The sequence below is a fragment of the Limulus polyphemus genome, unplaced genomic scaffold (genome assembly GCF_000517525.1).
Source record: "Limulus polyphemus unplaced genomic scaffold, Limulus_polyphemus-2.1.2 Scaffold1380, whole genome shotgun sequence".
Classification (NCBI taxonomy): Eukaryota; Metazoa; Arthropoda; class Merostomata; order Xiphosura; family Limulidae; genus Limulus; species Limulus polyphemus.
In genome coordinates this window covers 100,201-123,868 of record NW_013666990.1, presented here as the reverse complement: position 1 = coordinate 123,868, position 23,668 = coordinate 100,201, and the positions used below count along the sequence as shown (strand labels likewise).

Genomic DNA, 23,668 nt, shown 5'->3' with positions numbered 1-23,668 from the left:
CAGGAGAAGAAGAAAATATCTTAATGGAAAGATGGTACGAGAAACATGTATCAATGGGTTCAAAAGAGAACCATATAGGGTATGAAGAACAACAATGAGATCCCAATCTAAAAGAACAAAAGGATGTGGAGGATGAATAAGGGGAAAGGAATGGAGAAGGAGAAAATAATTAGGGAAATGAAAGATTTACAAATCGGGAGAATGGAATGTCTGTAACAGAGCATCCTGAGAACTAGCAACCATTAACAAGGACAAATCCTGATCAACAACCAGATAAAGAATTGAGACAGATGAAGAATAGAAGAACTGGAAGGAAGGATGCCACAGCGAAAGGTCTACCACCTGAAGGTAGACCAACATCTCTGGTACACAGGCAATGACAAAGGTCGAATGGTACAGGTAAGAAAGACACTACACGACGAGTGAGTCCTTGAGCTGAGGCGAAGGACCAGACAAAAGCCACATGTGAAGATGGAGTTTGGTGACACCTGGATGAAATACATCTAATCGCAGTTGTTGGAGGAGTAATCCGGACAGAAGTAAGGGCTCCAGTAATGGTCAGAGCAGAGGGAACAACATCTGAGACAACCAATATGAAGCAACTAGCAAAACATGACAAGGAGTGGTCTGGACGATGGAAATGACCCTGGAGATTAGTCTGAGAAGAGAGTAAGCATATAGATGAAGGCCACTACAATCCTGCCTGAACACATCCACCTCCAGAACTGAGATGTGTGGAACAGGAGACCAAAAAAGAAGATAGTTTTTCATTCCAGTGAGTGGCAAATGCATCTATATGTGGTGTTCCTAGGCGAGAACACACCCACTGAAATACTTGAGGATGAAGGGACCACTCCATAGGTAGAACTTGGTTGAGACAAGAGAAGCAGCCAGCCACCAGATTCAAAATTTCGGGAACATGACATATTAAGATGGTTAAATTCTAAATGTGGGCCAAGTACAGGAGGTGGAGTGTCTGAAAACACAAAGACTAGTACTTGATTTCCCCTTGTTTGGTGATACAGCAGATGACAGTGGAATTGTTGGAATGAACCATCACCACCCACCCCTGGAGGAGCAGGAAGAAATTAGGCATAACCCAATGAACAGCCAAAAGATCGAGAAGGTTGATATGGAATGTAGTTTCCATGATTAACCACTGTCCCAAAATCCCCCTGGATTCAAGGAAAGCTCCCCAGCATACTAAGGAAACATCAGTGAAGAGATGAGCATCACCTGGGCTTCCTTGGAAGCTCCCATCCCTTAAGTCAGGCACATATGCATTCCCTTCAGTGGACATCATCAACCAGTGTAACTTCTCCCACAAATTCCTTGGATCATCTTATCCTCCTCCTTCCTGGGATCAGGGTTGACCTTGCATGGTGGTCGACAGGGAAATGATCACAGTGAGGGTTCCCATTCCTCTGCATTATCCTCGCAAAATACAGAACCTCTCACACACTGAGAGAAGGCGAATGTACTGCCTTCATGACTGCCCAGTCCATATCACAGTGGAGAAGGCTGGTAATTGAAGAGAACCCCAAAATGAATAAGAAATTATGTAGGGGTTAGAAGGGACTTCTCCAACTTTATAAGAAACCCAACCCGTGTAGCTTCTCAAAGAAGTAATCAGAGGTGAGAGAGTGATTGAGCCCGAGAAGAGGCAAGCAGAAGCCAGTCGTTCATGTAAGGAAGAGTCTGAAGATCCAGCAAGTGAAGATGATGAGCAAATGGGTGAATTACTCAACAGAACGCATAAGGAGCTGAAGCCAGAGACCAAAGGGCAGTGCATAGAACTGAAAGACACAGCCCTCATGGATGAGACAAAGAAAACGATGTGACCCTGTATCAAAGTGGATCAAAGTCCCCAGATTCGAGAAGATTCAGATGTTGGGAATCTAAAAAGGTATTTGAGGCTGCTGGTAAGCCAACAAATATTGGTCCATCAACCTGAGAGGGACAGGGCATACCCACACCTAACAGCAATTGATTAGCAAAATGTTGAGCATGAATTCGGATGTCAGATGAGGGAAGAAAAACATCTGACATACCTGATCATTAAGGTGTAGAAGCAGCGAGGTCAGCAAACTCTCCTGACTGTCAGTATTATGTGAATAACCAAAAAAGGTTGGGGCTGGAAAAAATAGTCCAAATTATCTTCACTGTGAATAAATTCTTCCTCAGAAGCTTGTTCTGGTGGAAAGGGAAAACGAACTGACTGCTGAGCAAAAGTGTCCAACTCCCTGCAAATTAAGGCTTGAACATCCTTGGTAGATATTGTCAACCTACCTTGTGGGGGACAAATGACATTACTATCCTCAATATTGATGTGAACTTTGCCATCCACAACCATAAAATTTGAATTCATATTTCGAATTAGAATCAAATTATGGAAGAATTCTTCGAAAAATGAAACTAACAATTGAAAGCAAACGCTTTAATTTTAAACTGGTGAAGGGCTGAAATGCAATCACAATGCAAAAGCAAGCACATGGAGCAAGGTAAACACATGTTTATACACTGTAATGTCAATCAAGAAAGTGAGGATTGTGCTAGAATAGTAGAGGTAGCTACCTAGACTAGTATAGGTGACACAGTATGATTGGTGAAAGGTAGTCACATGATATGCACATGTTCTGAAATGGCACAAAAATAAAGGGGTATAATAGACTGGTGCTCTATTAGCAAAAATATTTTTAACAATGCTTAGAGGGCAAATCAAAGTCGATATAGCTTTGTGTGAGCATGATTGTTCTATACTGTTGCTTACAACCTCTATGTTTATGTTCACTGTTCCTTACAGCCTCAACGTGTATGTTTGATTTACACTGTTCCTTACAACCTCAATATGCATGATTGTTCTATTCTGTTCATTTAAACCTTAGTGTGCATGATTGTTCTACACTGTTCCTTACAAGATCAATGTGCATGTTTGTTTTATGCTGTTCCTTGTAATTCAGTAATGTGCATGATTATTCAACATTTTTCCTTACAACCTCAATGTGCATGTTTGAGAAATCTGCTGTGGTTGGAAGCTTAAGAAAACAAAATTTTACCTTCAACACATGATCCAATGGTCTATCTTTTGAGACACACAAACGTAATGTGTGAGCTATGTTGAAAAGAGCATGAAGCTGAAAAAGAAATTGAAATGATGTAACATTGCAAAACAAAAAAAGGCAAATGAAATAATGAATAAAGTATTTTAACTGCAAAAGGAATAAAAGTGAAACACACAAAAATAAGTTATTTTATTATAGAGTAAATGCAAACTCAAAATGTTAAAAAAAGGAACTCAACTTTATCTATTCAACTGGCATTTGTTCAGTTTTTAAATATGACATTTTCAAAAGATAAATACTAATACATCAGTTTTATTATATATATATATATATATATTTACGTACACACATACATAAATGCATACTTAACTTGAATTTGTAATTTCATAGTCATGTTTTATTTTGTTATCTGGCAAAATACAAAGCAACAGGATAATTTCTTTATTTACACCTGTTATATTCAGATTTTTCCAATTTTGTATGATAAGCAAACACACTGAGAAATCTTTGAGAAATAAATCAGATATATCTTACCTGATAAAGTGACCAGCCTTATAATATAAATACTGCTAAATATTTATGAAACAATTTACAACATTAAAAACAAGGAAAAGTTTATGGTAAAATTTGTTTGATCGTAAGTTTATATCAAATATTTCATTCAAAATTTTAAAATCAGGTTTACAACTAATGCCTCATTGAAAAACAAGCCCAAACAGTTCTTCCCACTTGCTTGTAGAACCAGATAAGTGTCCACTACAAAGTTTGTGATGTGGTTTATCAGGACAGAACTTTGTTAATGTTATATCTAAGGCAGCTAAACCTTGTTATACAGGCTATCACTGAAGATATTTTGTGACTAACAGAGGTAAGTTCCATTATACAGACTATGTTATGTCTAAAGCAGTTAAATCTTATTACACAGGCTATCACTGAAGATATGCTGTGAATAATAGTTAAATTTCATTATACAGACTATGTTATATCTAAAGCAGTTAACTCTGTGTTAGTCTTCTGTAAAAAAATTCCATACTCATTCTCTTGGGTTCGATCAGACTCCATCATAAAAAAAATAATTTAAAAATATACAAATAACAATAAACTATTATTTTGGAAACAAAAAATTAACACTGAAACTCCTTTCCTTTATTAATCAATAAATGAACATTGAATATTACAACTTGTTTCTTTTTTTCCACCTAAACTAAGTGTAACAATTTAACACAAACTAGTCAAATACTGAAGCTACTGAGAACAACAAACATGTATGTGCTTCCATCTGTCGGCACTGATGTTTACAAAATATTTGGGTCCAAGAAGTCCCCGGAAGACTAACACAGGGTTAAACCTTATTACAGAGGTCATCACTGAAGATAGTTTTGACGAACAGAGTTAAGATCCATTATACAGACTATGTTATATCTAAAGCAGCTAAATTTTGTTATACAAGCTATCACTACACTATCTCTACACTTTTCTTTAGCCAAATTTTTCAAGCTATGACTGCTTTGTGTGCTTTTAGGGAAAAAACCCTTCAAATTGAAGTATATAAACTTGAATTACTACATGTTTAGAGTTATTTGAAATGAAAATAAAAGAACTGGCAGTATTACAGCTAATTGCGAAGTTATCATAAGCGATAGTAATTTCAGTAGAAAGCAATTGGACAATGTACTTAAAAAAACACACACGCACTCTCTATTCTAGTTGTGACACACATTTTTTTTTGCATAATTCATAACTGCAAATGACAGGTAAAACAGTATAATCCTGTAACATTTGTTTCCAATAAGGGGAAAATTACTACTAAAATAAAATAATAAAATATCCATTTTGTAACTTTTGAAGCTGAATGTTTAATAGCAGACATAATTTAATATAAACTGTGAACACAACTCTCTGAACAATCTATCTATTTAACAACCAATGCTTTGGTTGGTACTAAAAAAAAGAATAACGTGTTTACTTCAAGCAATAAAGAGTTAAAATAATATCACCTGACATTCTGATATCCAAGCATTTACCACATAAACAAAGATGATTTAGTGAGTTGGGTCTTAACCCGGACTAGTCAATTTATAAATCATCTTTGCTTTCAATGTATGTTTTGTTATTACACCAGGTCTTGCTACAAATGAAACAGTAATATGAAATGGGTCTTTCTGTGACCTTGCCATCTAGAATTTATCTACATATATATAAGAAATTATATCAGATCTTATATTATACTCCAAGAAACTTTTTATCTCCCTGTGACCTGCACTATTAACCTTCAACTTGAGTTTATCTACACACACATATATATATGTCATTTTAACAGATCTGATATTATAATGTAAGAATTTTTTTTTTACCCTCTGAGACCTTCACCATTAACCTCGAGGACATCTTTTCATTTAAACTAATTACATCCTATGGCTCATAACACATCTTAATTTGACTTCTGTGACATTCAATAACACCCTTAGGGATTCATTTTTAAAAACTAGTTACAATCCATGGGTCATAATTCAGTTATGTTTGATAATAAGTAAGTATGAAAAACTAGATAGACTTCTGTGTGATATTTACCCTTAACTTAAGCAAACTACAGCTAATAACTACATAACTCACTTAGGATTGTAAGAAATATTATGATAAATTTGTTTGACCTTTGTGTAACATTCATTATCAACTTTAAAGACATTATTGAAACATGGCCTTGGGGTCAATTGGACAATTTAGAATAATAAGGAAACAAAACTACCACTTAACAAAGTATGACAACAAGAAAAGAATAAAATGGATTCAAACTCTGCAGTACCTTGAACCTTCATTCTGAAAATTGGTTGACCTTTATGAAAAAACCATCATGTCAGTACTAATATCTTTATATACAACCACTATAATCTTTATTTTAATGTCCACTTATTAGGTGGCATGACTAGCATATTTCACAAAATCTTTGAGAAACTACAGTGAAAGGACATTAAAGAAAATGACAAGTCTTTTAAAAAACATCAAATGACAGGGAAGGAGAAATCTGGAAAAAAAAAAACCTTATTCCCCTTCCCAATTCACACACTCTTTCACTGACAAAGAACTATTCCTATACACTTGGGTAAGTTTCCACTGCAAAAGTTAATTACTAATACATCAGAATTCAGATAGAGTAACTAAGGATCATTTCTTAAAAACTTAGTAAAAGTCTAGTGAAACTTTAATTAAAGAATTTTTATATTAGAATAGTAACATGCCTATACAAGAATGGCTATCTTCAGAAGGAATTCATTTGGTTAAGATGGAGAATTTATCCATCGATAGTATTAATAAAACACAAAAGCAGTAATAGATAAATGTAAAAAACCATTTTGTGGCAAAAATGAGTATGGCCTTGAAAGATAGTGTCAATAAAACACCAAAACAGGTTGTAATAGGTAAATGTAGAAACCACTATGTGACAAAAATGAGTATATTCTTACCCAAGTGTCAATAAAACACAAAAACAGGTAGTAATGCATAAATATGGAAAACCATTATGTGGCAAAAACACATCTATGTCCTTGACTGATAGTGTCAATAAAACACAGAATCATGCAGTAATGAATAAATGTAGAAGACCATCTACAAAGTGTTAACAAAAAAGTGTGAAACACAACAAATTAATGGAGCAAACTAAATACAGCATACACTAACTATGTTTGTACATTATTATTATTAATATAAAAAAGTTATATTTCTTGAACTGTCAAACATTATAGAGTAAAAGTGCTTTATTCATCCTCTTATTTACAACAATGCTTTTATTGTTAAAATAATTATCTTAATTGTTTCTTCCATTTGAACTCCGTTATTATTCACCTTTTGCCCATTTCTGTCAAACTTTTTCAAATAATTCTTATTCAACGAATGAAATACTGGAGAATATTTGTGATAAATGTATTTTACTCATTTTACTTTCAGCTTATTTTAAAAATTATAGATTAGTTGCTTATCTTTTATATATATATTGTTTTATTTTCATAACTGTGTTTAATAACATTCATGTAACTTTATGTTTACTTCATTAAGTTGTTGTGTTTTACCATTTGTGAGCTCATGTTATTTTGTTTAAAAATATTTAAGATCCTTAATAAAAGTAATAATAGTTATGGTATTAATTAAATTACATCACAGACTTCAGGCATTTTATTGGTAGAATTTTTCTGATAGAAGACAAAATGGTGAAATAATTTCGAGCCAGAACTATTTGCAAGTTCAATTTAGTTGCCTGAAGGTTTGATGTCAGAGAAAATGTAAACAAAAAACATATAGCTTGTATGGAGATAAAGTATGTTGTTGTTTTCAGTGCAGAGCGACACACTGGGTTACCTGCACTCTGCCCACAGTGCTGTCTTAAGGCACAGGCTAACTAGGCTGTAACCCAGGGCCCCAAACCTTCCAGGAGTCCCCATCGAAAATATAATTAATTCAAGTGATGTGCTAAACTGTGTTTGTTTCTGCTGTCTGAGCCAAATTCTCAAGAAGACAATTAATTTCTGTATTTTATACTTATACTGAGATGAAAGCTATCATTTTGTAGATTTCTGTAATTTTTAAAGTAACTATTATTCTTGTTTATTAGATCCAATAAAACCTAATGTTTTCACATCTTAACTATTGCTGAAATCTCATATTTTTGTATGTTTCTTTAATTTCACTTATGTAATATCAGTTAGCAGCTGCACATTTGCCATTTTCTCAACTCTTTTGTAATATTCATTTTAGCTTGTAAAACTTTATCTTTTATCAAATAACATTATTTTTGTGATTACCCCAGTATATTGTTAGAATGAACAAGTGGTCCTATCAAAGTGGTGCTGCAAAACGAAAAAAAAAAAAAAAAAGAATAGTAAGTTAACAAAAGTGACTTTACTTTTTCAAATACAAAATTCTGTATAATCAGTCCCATCATCATCATTTGCATCAACAAGTTTTATCCCTGGTGAAAAAGATAATGATAAGAAAGTTACTGCTTCATCATCTACTGATGATGCAGATCATTATCAACACAAGGTAATATCGGAAGCATCACTGTTGACAACAGCAACAAGCATTTCTACTGAAACAAATCCATCAACTGATCCTGCATTGTGCCATCCTATTAGTAATGAGTTGTGTTCTTTTTGGGTTAGTAACAGTCCTTCATTATGCCAGAATCGTGACTGTGATTTCAAGAATTCCAAATGCATTTATAGAGTCAGAAAAGGTATTTGTCGCATTCTGCTTTTAAACATGAATTGCATAGTGGTGAATTTGTTCATTATGAATGGTTATTATGTTCACTATCAACTACTTCAGTCTACTGCTTTGTTATTTTCTAGTATAAACTTGACTTTTTCTACAACAGGTTTTGATGATTGGAAGCATGCAGGCAGTCGAATTTCTGAACATGAAAATGGCCCTGAACCTTTATACTAAGGATGTTACTGAATTTAAGGTGGTTCCAGTCTGTTTTATTTGAGTTCCCTATATATGCATGTTATTTCACTCTACTCACATCTGGCCTGTTCCCAGAACGTTGGTGGGATTTCTCCCTCCAACTGGCTAAACATGAGGGGGAAAATTATATGATCCTCTTTCCTACACCTGAATGAATTTTGGTTCTCGGTGGTTAAGTTTTGGATTGTAGTTGACTTACTGATGATATGATCCTAATCCTATTCCCGCACGGATGTTGGTTCACGTCTGTCAAGTTTTGGATGCAGCTGACTTGCTGTGTGCGGTTTGTCTCACCCTAGTCACTCTACATCTTGGAGCATATCCCTTATTTTACCCAAATTATGTTGATCAGGGAGATTTAAATTATAATATAATGTGGTTATGATCATTGTCTAAGCATTTGCTCTCCCATTGGAATGTGCTTGTCACAACTTTCTGCCCGGATCTGTCACATCTTGACACATAAGTTTTGTGGTCTCCTACGTATAATTCTCTTATCAGAGGGTTCCCTCTCACTGGACCCTCCATTTATTCAATGTGGGATTCTAGCTATGTATGTGAGTGGAAGTATGGTATTTTGTAGGATTATACTTTTCCTACAGTGAAAATGCATTTCTGACAGGTACTTATTTCTACTCATACTTCTCTCCTTATTGTCAACTACCGCTTCTGCCTAAACTCGAAGTGATAGTTAAGTAGAATAGCATAGAGGGAGTCACATAATTATGTGGTACTACTATTGGTGATGTTTGTCACATGATAAGTTGCATGCAAGAATCAGTTAAACTATGTGAATCAAGGGGTATATGTGAGTGAAAAACTTGTGGCATTCAAAAAAATGTTGGAAATAGAGGGAAGCACTGAAAGAGAAAAGCTATGTATGTAAGGAGAAGTAAGGTACCTTGTCGGAAATTGAAAATTTCATCACAAAGAACACAACGGACTTCTTCAACTGCCTGAAAATTCCATCTACATTTCTTGATTATGGTCCCAATTCATGGGAGTTCAGAGAGGACTATAGGGTGACACTACAGACAGTTCAAAACCTGAATGTGTAAATGACAGTGCTGAAAGAGAAGTGGCCCTTATTTAGGAGTATAATGCCATCATAACAAAGAAAGAATCATTTATATTGCATAACAAATATGTTTTTATATAACACACTACATATTACATCATGTCAGTGCAGTCTAGAACTTCAACCTAACTGAGCAACTTCTAAATATGGCTCAAAATGTATGAAATTTGACATTTAATGTTTATTTGTAATTAGTGGGATTAGTGAGAGCTTGAGAATTTTTAACCTGAAATTTTATCTGCAAATAAAGACCACCCTATCAGAGTTGTCTAAAGGCAAAAGCACTGAACTAATATCATTAATGTTTATGTTAAAGAATAGTATATGTTGGTAAAAGAAAATTTTACATAAAGCTTTGGTCTGAATTATTCAGGGATAGAAAAATTGAGCTTGAAATGGTTAATGATTTATTTCAAATGTGGCAAAATATTTCTATACTCCATTTTGTTTTATATTACACACAAAAATTAACCAAAGAGAGCAAAAATTTGCCTGCTATATTTAATCCAATGCTAAAATGAAGTTATAATTCAAACTGTTATCACAACATTACTGCTGGACATGCTAACTGTACTAAATGTGTGGTAACAGTTTTTCTTGCCCATGAAGTGGCAATAAAATTACTTAATGCACCAGAACTTTTTTATGTAACTTACAGTACTTGTAGCATCCAAATACCAAACATCTCATTCTCCCATAGTACATATATTTATTACGTACAAAACTTAAACATTTTACTTAACTTCTAATTTTCATTTTGAGAGAGAATTCAATTGCTGATGAATTAGTAATCAACATTAATTTCCAATTGATGGTTAAAATTTCTTTGATCCTTACGTGCTATTGGTACTATACATCATTTTAAAGTTCTTTCATCTACAGTTCCATTGCATTCTCAGACGAGATGTTTGAAGAAATACCAGCATTAGGCTTCAGACAATTTTTTATATGCTAATTGACACATGATTCTCACATAATCTTATACACATCGATAAACAATATTAAAGTTTATTAATTCTTTCCTTTGTCTTGAAGAACTTGTCTGTTTTCAACACAGATTTTAAAGCTCTGCTTACCCTAAAATTTGAGGATAGTTTGGTTTCAAAATATTTTTATTTTAATTCTCAAACATAAACTGCCTTAGAACAGTTTTGGAACACCATATCTCAATTTCTTACATATCATTTAAAAACCATTTTGAATAATGATAGACAAAAACCATTTTCACATTTTCCTATTTCTTTGCAGAAATAAGGATAAACCCTATAAAATATTTAGTTGTTGACCCTATATTTAACAGGTATAAAACTAACATGACCATACAATCCTGTGTACATTGGTTAATGATATGTTCCTATTTTTAAACAATCATCAAAATTGTTAATATCTAGATGTAAAAAAGGACAAACTTTAGTTATTTTCTTCAGTTGTAAACTTGTTACAAACATGATGTTTGTTTAAATACATGTTATTTTTTCTTACAAATAACAGAGGTGTTTTTAAGGTACCTATGGTATCTAATAGGTTTTAAAATGCTCTGGACTGTTACTCAGACATTGTTTTTCATGATAACATAAAAGAAAGGTTTACTAGAGTGGGAGCTAAATTTGAGCCCATCATATTTTTAACTGCTGTCAAATTTGAAATGAGATTTATTAACAAAATTTAATAACTCATTAAAAACTGATTTTATTATCCCTTTTACAATTATATCATTTTAAAAACAGAAATGTGTTAAGACTGGAGAATATTTTCAAGATAAAGGACAGATCAACAAACTTCAATTCTTTTACGTTGGTTATTGATACATTTGTTGTCAATGTGGATGTGATTATCTGGGATTGTTAAAATAGCATCTGCAGCTTAATACTGGTAATTCTTCAAACATCTAGTCTAAGAACATGACAGAAATGTTGAGAAAAAGAACTTTGAAATAATATATAGTTTCATCAATGAACAAAATGTAAGGATCAAAGAAACCCGAGACACCAAGAAACTGAAACCAAGGTCAAGTTCTAATTTGATCTTAGTAGTGTTACTTTCTGTAGTATGGTTTCATCACTGAAACTCTACTGTTTCATTGGATAGCTAAATTATGTCCAGTAGTACTATTTGTGAGACTACTCTACATCTGTCACATGAAGACCACCATACACTTCCAGATTTTTACAGTTTCTTTGTTAGCTGCAGGGAGAATGTGAATTATGATAGCAGTTCTGAAGTTTCTACTTTAAAAGGGTCAAAACCTGTGGTAAGTGATGTTTCCATCATTGTGAATGCCACATTTTCAAGATTAGTTTTATTTTAATGTAATTTTTCCTTTTCACTGTAAAGACATGTGAAGTAATTACAAACTTATTACGAAACTTGTTTGTTCCTTCTGGTTAGCTCTATGGGGCCAGATTCTGTTAGAGTAGGTGACTGTGACTTCTTGGTGATAAATATCAACAATAAATGGATAGCACACAATCCACTCATTTTAATAGTTGTATCTAAACTCTAAATAATTATTTTTTCATGTCAAAAGTCCACACAGGCTGATTCGGTTACTTTAGAATCTATTTGACACGACAAAATATTTTTCCTTATTCTGTTTATTATTACTGTACAATGTGCGATAGATTCACTTACATTACCCCGTGGGTTCCCACAGTTGTATCCAGAACTTTAAATAATTGTCTTAAGAGGTCTTAGGGAAGAAGGACCAGTCTGTATATAGAACAACATAAGGTATGGTAGAAGATCCTGGTAACATTAATAGCATTAGAAGGGCACTCAGTAGAATGCATACCTCTCACAGCATTGATCATATTCGGCCCTCAAAAAATATGAAAATGTGTCTGCTGTCTGTCATTATCAATGGACACGGACCATTTTTGGCAGGACAATGAGGAATAATATTCTATATATTTTCAGCAAAATCCTATCATTTTTGACTGAGTTATAGTGCACAAATAGTGTGAAAAATCAGTCCCCGTGTATATAGTTATGGATTTTTTTATTTTCTGTGACCTTGCTTTGATACTCCAAAAATTAATCACTTCTAAATTGGGTCATAGTCTAAATGTATACCAACTTTCATCCAAATCTATTCAACCATTTGTGAGAATTCTTGCTGACACACACGGGGTGGAAACATAACCTTCTTCACTTCGGTGATGGAGATAATAAAATCTGACTGATGACATTCACAAGGTAGGAGAAAAGGAAACGTGTAATATACCACATACCTAATTAACTAGCTGTAAAAAAAAGATGTAGAATGTGACAGAAGGTGCTGGAGAAAGTGAATCCAAATTTTTCTCCTTGATTGTATGCATCCTCAGAAACATTGTCAAGTTGAAAATAAGAAGAAATCACTAGCTGAACACAGGAATCTACATCCATGCAAATTAAGGCCTGCATCTCCTCAGCAGATAAAGTCAAACCTGAAGTCATACCAGAAGCATTGTCTACTGTAACTGGAACTTCCATTGTCAATAATAAATCATAACAATAACAATCATAAATGGTAATCACATGCAAAAAAACACATCTAACAATGTTGTGCCAATCGAGAAAGTGAGAACCGAGCAGGAAAATCAGAGGGGGCTAGACACACCAATATAGGTGGCACAATACTATTGGTGGAGGTAGTCACATACTATATACATGTTCAAAAGTGGGACAAAATTTGTGGATATACACTAGTGAGCTGAGCATTAAAATTCTTCAGCAATGCTGACAGGGCAGAAAGAAGATCAAGATAGTTTTGTGCAAGACATGGTAAGACTGTATTGGAATATAAGTTTTGTCAGCTGTAATGGTGCTTTCAAATGAAACCAAATTAATTGGCTATGACCTCAATTGAACATATATTGTCCCACCTGAAAGCATAGACTTACCCCAAAACCCTATTATAAATTCTACTGACGCCAGTTCGCGTATATTTGAAGTTACTATATTGAAAGTATAAATATACTTATATTGCTCGTAATGTATAACATACTCATTATTTTCTTAATTTCAACATCATTAATCAATTGACTAATTTTCAGGATTGATACTTGAAACTTTCGGTAATTAGTGAAACTCCATAATTATAAAATTGAGGAAAAACATATGATTTGTTTCAGAAATATATCATTTATTCACGACCTGATGATGCCTTTACTGGTGAAACCATGGTCATGAATAAATGATGTATTTGTAAAACATACAATTGTCTTGTTTTTCATCAATTCTGTAATTTTCAGAAGTTATCATTAACTGAAATAGAGAGAAAACTAGTATTGAAAGTAATCAGATCATTTTATATCAGTGTCACATAATATGATACAGAAGATATGAAAGTGATCAGATGATCTTATACCAGTGTCACATAATCTGGTATTGAAGATATAAAATAAACAGATGATCTTATACCAGTGTCACATAATCTGGTATTGAAGATATAAAAGTAAACAGATGATCTTGTACTATTGTCACATAATCTGGTATTGAAGATATAAAAGTAAACAGATGATCTTAAACCAGTGTCACATAATCTGGTATTGAAAATATAAAATAAACAGATGATCTTGTACTATTGTCACATAATCTGGTATTGAAGATATAAAAGTAAACAGATGATCTTATACTATTGTCACATAATCTGGTAATGAAAATATAAAATAAACAGATGATCTTGTACTATTGTCACATAATCTGGTATTGAAGATATAAAAATAAACAGATGATCTTGTACACATAATCTGTTGCTATACTATGTTCTTAACGTCTTGAAGTAGGGAAAGTTAACAACAAAGAATCACACATACATACTACTTATCAAATATAATAATATTTATTTGTGAGGGTGGTTTTTTTTTAAACCTATTGAGAATAATGTCTACTATAAATTAGATGGCCACACAAATTGTTAGCCATTTTTATTGTATAGCTAGATATTTGATATGTAATAATTAGAGAAACATGTAACAAACCTGATCTCGGGAAAACATACTGGCTTTAAGAATGTGCTGTCCCTGTAGTCCATGTTGTATTTGAGGAAGTTTTACTTTCACAGGAAGTGGTAAGATCCCTGAACCTGATGACGGTTGGGTATCTTGTACCAAACTTTCATATCTGCGATGTACATGAGTTCTTCCTTCATCAACATGATGGGTGATGTGGCGGAACCTTTCTGCCATTCCCAACTCCTGGAACATCTGACTGTACATCTCTGAAAACAGTTTTGTCTGATGCAGTCTAATCACCACATTCATTGCTGAATTGTAATCTTACCATGTAAAATTTATTGGCACATAAAGCTGAATACTTTAACAACTGTTAAATATACAGAACCAATATGAACCAAATCCTTAAAGTAATCAGCTTAACCCTATCGCCCTGGGTATCCTTTAGTACAGAATGTCTTACATTCAAAATTGTATTAAACTACTTTTTGTTTATGTTATACCAACTAGAATAACATAAAATCTTAGCTAATAATCCATACATTAATAGTATACAAGTTTTAAGTTCATAATTATACAAGGAAATATTTAAAAAATCCTGAATTTCCACTAGTGTGACCCAAGTGACACATTTTCTCTATTTCATCCACCACCCCTCAAAAAACTATATAATTAAACGTAAAATACTCTATAAAATCGTTATTGCTCAAACAATAGTCTTCAATTTTGTTTGGTTTCACATCCTCTCTTTCACAATTTGTTGATAGTTTTCTCTTATATTTTATTATATATTACCTATAACCAACAGAAAGTCAAGGTTTTCATCTATCAAATGACGTATTGTATAACATTGCATTCTGAATAGAATTTCACCAATTTCACTCACAGTACAAGATTCGTTCCCATGGGAAAGTTAATGACTAGCTTGGATGAATTTGTAAAGGCTCGTGTCACACAGTTAGAAAGACAGAAACATTTTGATAGTTAAAGGAGTTTGTCTACTTGTTGCATGTTATTAATCTATATTCTTTGGTGCATTATTTAATTAAATAAAAATTATGAAGTGTATTACTATCATTACCATGAAAAAATCAGGCTTAACTGTCCTCGACAATTGAGGGAAAGACAAAAGAAAATTGGGTAAGTACTTTATTTCTTGTTTTTCATATTTATTCTTTATTTATTATTATAAAAGTAACTAAAATATAAAAATACGGATCTATTTAAGTTATTTACTAGGTAACATAAAGAAAAAAATGGGTAATTTAGTTTTATTTTTTTTGGTGGTTACAAGGTCTGTCAAATTGACCGATTCTATTTTGAGATAGGGTAGAGAAAATGAAAGATAAACCAAAAGGTTTTACTGAAAAAAAAAACCAAAAAACTTTTGAAATGCATTCAGGAGGTTTTATGGATTACACAAAGGACTTTAATCGAGTACAAAGAGGTCAAATGGTCGGTCAAATTGACATTTGAGCCAGGTATATCTTTGCCAGGAACATCGATATGATCAGGAGGACCAGACATGGTGGATCATAAAGTGAGCACATCCACATGGGAAAGGATAGTTTAGCAATGTAATCTTAAACAGAAATAAGAATCACTCAATCCCACAATGGAAAGTAGGCAAGCGAGGATGTGTACCATGGTGTAGAGTGGCTAGGGCATGATAGACGGTACTCGGTTAGTTAACTACATCCAAAACCTCACTCGCTGGGTACTGACATCCTTGCAAGAGTCCCAGAGTCAAGAGGGTACCTAACATTTGACTCCAAGATTTCACAGGGTAGCCTAATGCTAGGGATCCAGGAATGTATCATCCAGAATCCGAGGGAAGTCCATTGCATGCACTCAACCCCCACAACCATGAAACCAGCCTGAAACAATCCCAGGTCAGTAACAACCTTGTCACCCAATGAGGGAAAACCCAGGACAGAAAGAGAAACAGGCCACGTAGACCTTCTGTGATCCACAACACAGAAGACAAGTTGAGAGGGGAAGATGGACAAACTGAAACCTGTGTGAGGACTTATGTGATTGGTTCACTCGATCTCCATAACCTCACTCACGCGAGGGAAGGAGGAAAGCATCCAATCAGAGGGGTGAACTGCATTTGGGTGTCTCAACTGCAGGTATTAGTTACTCATCCAGAGGATCTTGTAACTCCTTCTCCACTGGCAGAACACCACTGTCCTACTCTGAACTGAATGGTTATAGCCATCTTTGTGTAATCCATCCAGCAGGTTGCTTCCATGGCTTGGAACTGGTAAGTGGTAAGGACTCCTGTGCTCCACTGGAAGAAAGAGGGGAAAGTGCAGTAAAGAGTCCAGAGGGACTGCAACACCCGAGACAGTGCAATGGCTGATCACAAACACCTATTTTTAAAAGCAGACCACACTGATTTATTCTTCTAGGCATGGCAGGGATGGGCATCAATCCCCTACTGCTTTACCCATGCCATCCATGGATGGTATGGTCCGGAACAGGCATATTATGACAAAGAATTTACACTCTAGTGATATTTGTGAAACACCCGATCTCAAGGGGGAGCATACATAGCCATGGAAAATGTATAAGAATCAACATGGCTCCAGTGCAGATTTGATTGCAAGATGTCTGCAAATGGTTATAGCCGTCTAAGTGGAACCCATTCTGAGTACAGACAGAATACCTGCTCAAGCACCATACGCCACAGAATACGATTCAAAGTGAAGCTGAACCAGGGGCCACTGAAAGAAAAGAAAGAATTAGTATGGACTTAACTCTTGTCACAGCCATGCCAAAGTCTGTAGAATAGCCACAGGTGGCAGGCAGTACCCTGAGATAGCAGAAACAGCGATGTGGTATAGGTAGTGGGAGATGAACGTGTATGGAGTCATCCACATGCCCAATCGTAGAATCTCTTCCAATGGCCAATGAAGAGGAGAGGCACGGGAGAAGGTAAGGTGGTGGATTTGATGTGAGGAAACATGAAAGAGATCATGCTGGGAAGGAGACAAGGAGGAATAGGCCAATTGGATCAAATGTTAAACCCAATTGATCAGCGTAACCGGAGAAAGAACACAGGAAAAGAAAGGTTGCCAAGAGATAAAAAGGCAGGAATGAGGACCCCAGAAGGAAGCCGTGTAATATAATAACAGAGGGCACAGACAGGACAGAGGAGTCTATCCAGATCAGAATGAGGGTAGTGATGAGATATAGAGGATAGGTAGATAGGGGAAAAGGATGACTGACCTTCTTGAGCCGCAAAAGTCTTAGGAAGGAAATCACGATCTAGATAAAGGATAAGGTAGGAGGAGTACTACAAGGTCCTGGTAATGTTGAAGATGAAAATATCCAACCTACGATGCTCGCAGACTAGAAGGAGGAGGAAAAAGGGCTTTAAAGAGAGGTGAAAGAGGGAACACATAGACAGAGAATCGAATGGAGGTAAAGTAAGGGTGTGAAGGACCACATTAATGTACCAGTCCGGGAGCACTGGATGCCTTGGCGGCCAAAGGACACAAGAAGGAACAACTCAACATGGAAAGGACAGAGGAAGCAAAGACCACGCAGAAATGGAAAAAACGGAAGGTATGAGATAACGCCAACCGAAACCACCAAATAGAGGACACTGAAGAACCCCTCTCAAAGAGCCATGTGAGAAACTCAAAGTTACAGGCAACTATTGGGTGAGAAGCCTGGAAACCCCGAGTCAATGTCCAGGAGTGATAAACACTCAATTTGCATTGATAAACGGCTAAAGAAGAAGGGCAAATGGAATGGGCTATATGCCAAGGACCTGACAAAAGCCTGGCGTGAATATGGAGGACGGATGGTGTGGAATGGAGCACTGGTGACTGGGGTTAATGAAGCAAGTCGGGACAGAAGGGAAGAGAAAACCTGCAGTTGGAGAAACTGAGGAAACCAAGGTTGAGCAGGCCAATAAGGAACAATTAGAAGGACTGGGCATGGATTGGCATGGATGAGAGAGACCACCCGATGAAGTAAATGGATAGGAGGGTAAACCAAGGTAATTTGTGACTGAGGGTGTTGGCAAAGGCATTGATATGGGGCATAACCAGATGCAGATGAGCCACCAAAAACGGTAGGATGCAGATTGAAAGCACATGGTACACAGGGATCTGGACCTGGTGCCACCTTGGTGATTGATATAAGCTACCACAATATAATTGTTGAAATGGATCATAACCAGCTGGTGGCTGGCAAGAGAAAGAAAATGATCCAATACCTGACAAACAGCCAGGAGTTCGTGAACATTGATGTGAAGAGAACTCTTCTCCACAGACCAATAACCCAAAACCTCTTGGTGATCCAACCAGGCACCCCAGCCCTGAAGGGATGCATCTGTGAACAGATGTAAATCTGGCTGCAGAGAAGGAAGCAGGACCCCGCTAACATGTTGGTCCAGTTCAACCACCAATGGGGATCATCTACATGGGATGAGGGAAGGGATGCAGAAGTATCCAAGGGATCCCAGGCCAGGTTCCATTGATCGTGAAGGACCCTTTGATGAAACTGCATATGGGCCCTTGTGAGCTGTAAGTGAGGGAACAGATAGGGCTTTCTGAATGGACCATTCAATAGAATGAAGCCAGAGAGGAGAAGGTTGAGCCCGACTGAGATGTGTTGAAAAAAATGGTCAAATGTATAAGGTATTGGGTGGAACAAACGAAAGCCTTCTCCAATTTGACCAACCAGCCCACCCACGCCAAGAGCTGATGAGTGTGACAGGGTGATTCCCATTTGGAATGAGGATGAAGAAGCCAGTCGTCCATATAAACACAGAAGTTGCAATTCCATGGCATGAACATGTTGAGCAAAAGAGTGGACCACACGACAAAACATTTATGGTGCTGAGGCTAGGCCAAAAGGTATGGTGCAAACCTGGTACACAACCCCAGATGGACAAACCGAATATATGGACAGGAACTCTCTGCCACAAGAATGTGTAGTTAAGCATTGAAATGTCCACCTTGGTCATCCAAAGGCCTGGAGAAAATGCCCACCAAAGAGAAAGGTATGTCTCCATGGTAAAGTGAGGAGTGTGAACATACTGATTGAGATGGGATCAATCAATGACAGGGTGCCAGTCCCCAGTCTTCTTGGGAACCACAAACAGGCGGGAGTAAAACCCCATGAACTTGGTGGAGTGGGTTTGATAGCCTGTTGTGTGATGAGGTCCTGAACTACCTCAGACAGATGCTGGCGTTTCGAGGGATCCCGAGGAGAAGGGAAGGGAACAGGAACACTAGATAATGGAGGAAGGGAGAGAAAGGGGATAATGTATCCCTTGGAGAACCCACACATCGGCAAATAAAGGTCTCCACAGATGAACGAAATTCAAAAGATGAGCCCCCCACTGGGGGACATGATTTGATGCCATGCTCAGTCCAGACTTCAACATACGAGCTACCAAGTTATAAGGGTAGAATGTTGATGGGCTGAGGTTAATCTTGGGAGAGTACCTTATCGGAAACTATCTGCTGTTTCATGGGATAGTTGTAATGTGTTTTATTTATTTTCTGTTTGTGGGACTGCTGTATGACTGTCACATGGAGCAGAAACATTTCAAAAATTGTTGTGATCCAATTTTCTGATTGGTCAGCTACAACAAATTTCATTTCTAATGTGAAAGAGAGGCAAGATGCACTGTGGAAGTTTGCTGGTCGTGTATGTATCCTTCCTCTTAGTTGCACGTCAAAAACAATCACAGGCTTACTTCCAAACAAGGATTATTTTAATTTTCTTTTATTTAAATACAATTTATCTACTTATTTAACTTTGAACTTTCTACAGTCCTACAATTATACAGATCAGTTAAATGTGTGACTAAATTCCACTCCAAGTCTTCTCTCACTTCTCTACAAGTCAATACATGTCTTCCTAAGTACTAGAGCCACAAATCACCAGTTATTATGAAAATCAGATAATTGTGCTTTAGTTTTATCTTTAGAAATACTCTATTGTAATTTATTTTAAAAAACTTGAACGTATTATTCCTAGTTTCCTTAAAAACACCATTTTTATTCCAGATAGCATTTAAAATAAAGTTTGAGAAATAAAAATTACAGTATTGAAAGAAGTGGTTGTGAAAAAAACAAATGAATTACCAGAAGCAAGATTCTTGAAGCTATCCTTATGAACAGAAGTGGTTCCATTTACTAAATGGAGGGCATCTCCTACGGGAGGTTGATGAGAAGGTACATGTTCTGAAGGCAAAACGGGTGTGTCAAGAGGGACTGCTAGTGGAATGGGTGTTGTTCTTCCTGAAGCAGAATGTGAACCTACAACCTACAATTTTATAAAAACATTTTGGAAATCTTATCTAGATAAGAAAGATCTTTCAAATGTGTTTGTTATAAAATCTTTAAATAATGCATATATATATTTTCCACTATACTTGTTTACTGACAAAAATCTTTAAATAATCTTTTAAAAAAAAAACATTCTTCAAACTTGATTGAATTATAGGAAGAATTTTTTAATCTAAAGAATCTTTTTATTTCTGCATAAAAACCCTTCTGTTCAAAGATTGCCACCTGATGAGATCAAGTAAACCTAGCAAAACATTTTTTTAAAGAGGTTTTTAAACATAGTTACTTGTTTACCTTTAAATAAAAACTACTCTTCAAACTCATATTTTCTCAAACTCTAGAAAATAATGTTTAAAATAAAAAATATCCTTCAACTTTGTTATCAAAGCCTTGTGAAATGTTTATAGAGCATAAAATATGCAAGTTCCTAAAACTAACAATTTACCATAAGTAATTACAAAATGAGTAACTGAATTTATTCCACTTTAAAATAATAATGAAGAAATCATATTCGCCCCATGTCCTAGGTAACTCACACACTTGTACGTTACCTAAAGACTTCATGACTTTAAAATATTTCTGAAGAGATAATATTCCAAACAACATACATTTGTACACTACCTACACCTTAAAATATTCATGAAGATAATATTTTGAACCACATCCAAAGTAAAACACACACTTTTACACTACCTAAAAACTTCATGACTTTAAAATATTCAGGAACAGATAGTACTTGGAATACACTCGATACACTAATTAAACTGCAACGTCATGATAATTTGATGAATTTTAAAAAAATGTAGAAAATAATCTTGAATATGGATGAATTATCTCTTCTTAAAACAAATATTAATTTCATCAATTAAATAAGAACTTTAAAAATCAATCAATACTTTTTAAATCTTTGGTGCTATTAGCTTATACACAAAAATTATTAATATTAAAATATTTTAACTTTAATAAAGATTTTCAAGTATAAAGGTACACAAACAATGAAAATAATGAATAAAAACCTTTTGTGAGGGCATTGCTTGCTGGGATCCAGGAGTAAGGTTTATATGTGGGCGTTCTACATCAGGTAGCATTTGGCTTAAGATATTCTCTCCATAGCCAGGAGGCACCAGTAACTAAGATATTGATAAAAAAGACACTTAAATTTATAAATTTCAAGTCTTTATTGAATAATTAGTAAAGGTTTTGAAAACAAACGATCTTGTATAAGGTTTGCTAGGTACAAATCACACATCACTTCTAATACTTTTAACTTAGATAATGCTTGAAAGATGTTTTTTTGCAAACTGAAACACAAAATCACAATGTTACTCTTAACAGCTTAAAACCAATGTAGTTTACAAAATACATGATTATAATGTTTCCAGTTTCTTATCATGGAACTACTGTTACCCTACCTATGAAAGACCAACACATTAAAATATTGAAAATTGTGACATGAATAAAGCTAATAATGTTGCAGCAACAAAAGCTGAATTAAAATTATAGTAGTGTTAGATATGCATGACTGTTTGATTTAATGAGAGCATCATGATTTAGCTAGTTTATACAGTGAGAATGTCATATTAGTTCTTTTTAGAAGTGATATTTTATGGTACATTTGCTTACAAACATGTTTACAAATCATATGTTGTGTAGTTCAGTTATGAATTAGCATGTGTTTACTATAGTGAGATTATAGCGTCATGTTGCTAGACCTTTCTGAGTTTCTTATTGGTTTGAGTATTAGTGCATTAGAATATCTCATACTGCGTGGAATGTTTTAGACTTCTGTTGGAATATAACTACATGTCAAAAAATTATTAATGAGTTCTAGATCTAGACTGCGTGATCATGAGTTTATTGATAAAGAGTATGTAGTGGCAATTTTTAAAGTGAAATTATCACAGTTTGCATTGTAACAATGGAGTAGAGATGAATAATTCATCTTTTCAATTATGTTCTAAAGTAACTGAACCAGCCTGCATAGACTTTGACAAAAATGAGACAATTATTTAAAGCTCTGGAGACAACTGTGGTAACCAACAGTGTAATAAACATTTGTATATATGTATGATTTATTTTTAATATACTATTTCAAAACAAGTGGACTGTGCTGCTATTTCTTTATAGTTGAAATTTATTGCCAACAAGTCTCAGATATCTACTGTAAATAATCCGGCCTTATAAAACTTGAGATGTAGTAACAGTGTTGAAAATTGTGATGTAAATAAAGATAACAATGTGCAGCAAGTATAATGTGAACAAAGATGATGGGAGTAAAAGTAAAAGATGGCAAGATGATAGGAGTAACAGTGAATGATGGCAAGATGATGGAACTAACAGTGAAAGATGGCAAAATGATGGAAGTAATAGTGAAAGATGGCAGCTTATTAAATGTAGCAAATGCAATAAAAACCAAAAACACCAAAAAATAATGACGCAAGAAAATCAAAAGATAAGAAAATAGTATTTAAAAAAGAAATTCTCACCCACTTCATCTGGTAATATTTCAATTTCACTTTGAAAGTCTTTTTTGTTGGACATCAATCTATGAACTTTGAAATCTAATAATTCAAAGCTTTTAAGTGTGTGTGTGTGTGTTTCACAGTCCAAATATTTTCCCAGAAATGAATGAACAACAAAAGAAAGCAAGATTGACAGATAAGTTAAAAAATACAAACTACAAAAACAGCTACTGATCCCAATAGAACTAAACAAGCACTATGTCATGTCTGGTTTTGGTATAGGGGCTGAATTCTTTATAGTAGGTGTCTCTGACTTGTTGGTGATAAATGTCAATGATTAATGGACAGCACA

The 23,668-nt window shown here is 34.9% G+C and overlaps 1 protein-coding gene across 1 annotated transcript in view; it reads right to left on the bottom strand.

Annotated features, from left to right (window-relative positions):
- Nucleotides 1–23,668, bottom strand: part of LOC106463332 (CAD protein-like) — a gene marked incomplete at its 5' end in the record, with an annotated part of 157,695 nt that overhangs the window by 35,715 nt on the left and 98,312 nt on the right. The window contains 4 exons of the mRNA XM_013923351.2: nt 3,057–3,134; nt 14,565–14,803; nt 20,651–20,831; nt 21,871–21,984. Of these exons, the coding sequence (XP_013778805.1) occupies nt 3,057–3,134; nt 14,565–14,803; nt 20,651–20,831; nt 21,871–21,984 (612 nt within the window). The remainder of the gene's footprint in view (nt 1–3,056; nt 3,135–14,564; nt 14,804–20,650; nt 20,832–21,870; nt 21,985–23,668) is intronic.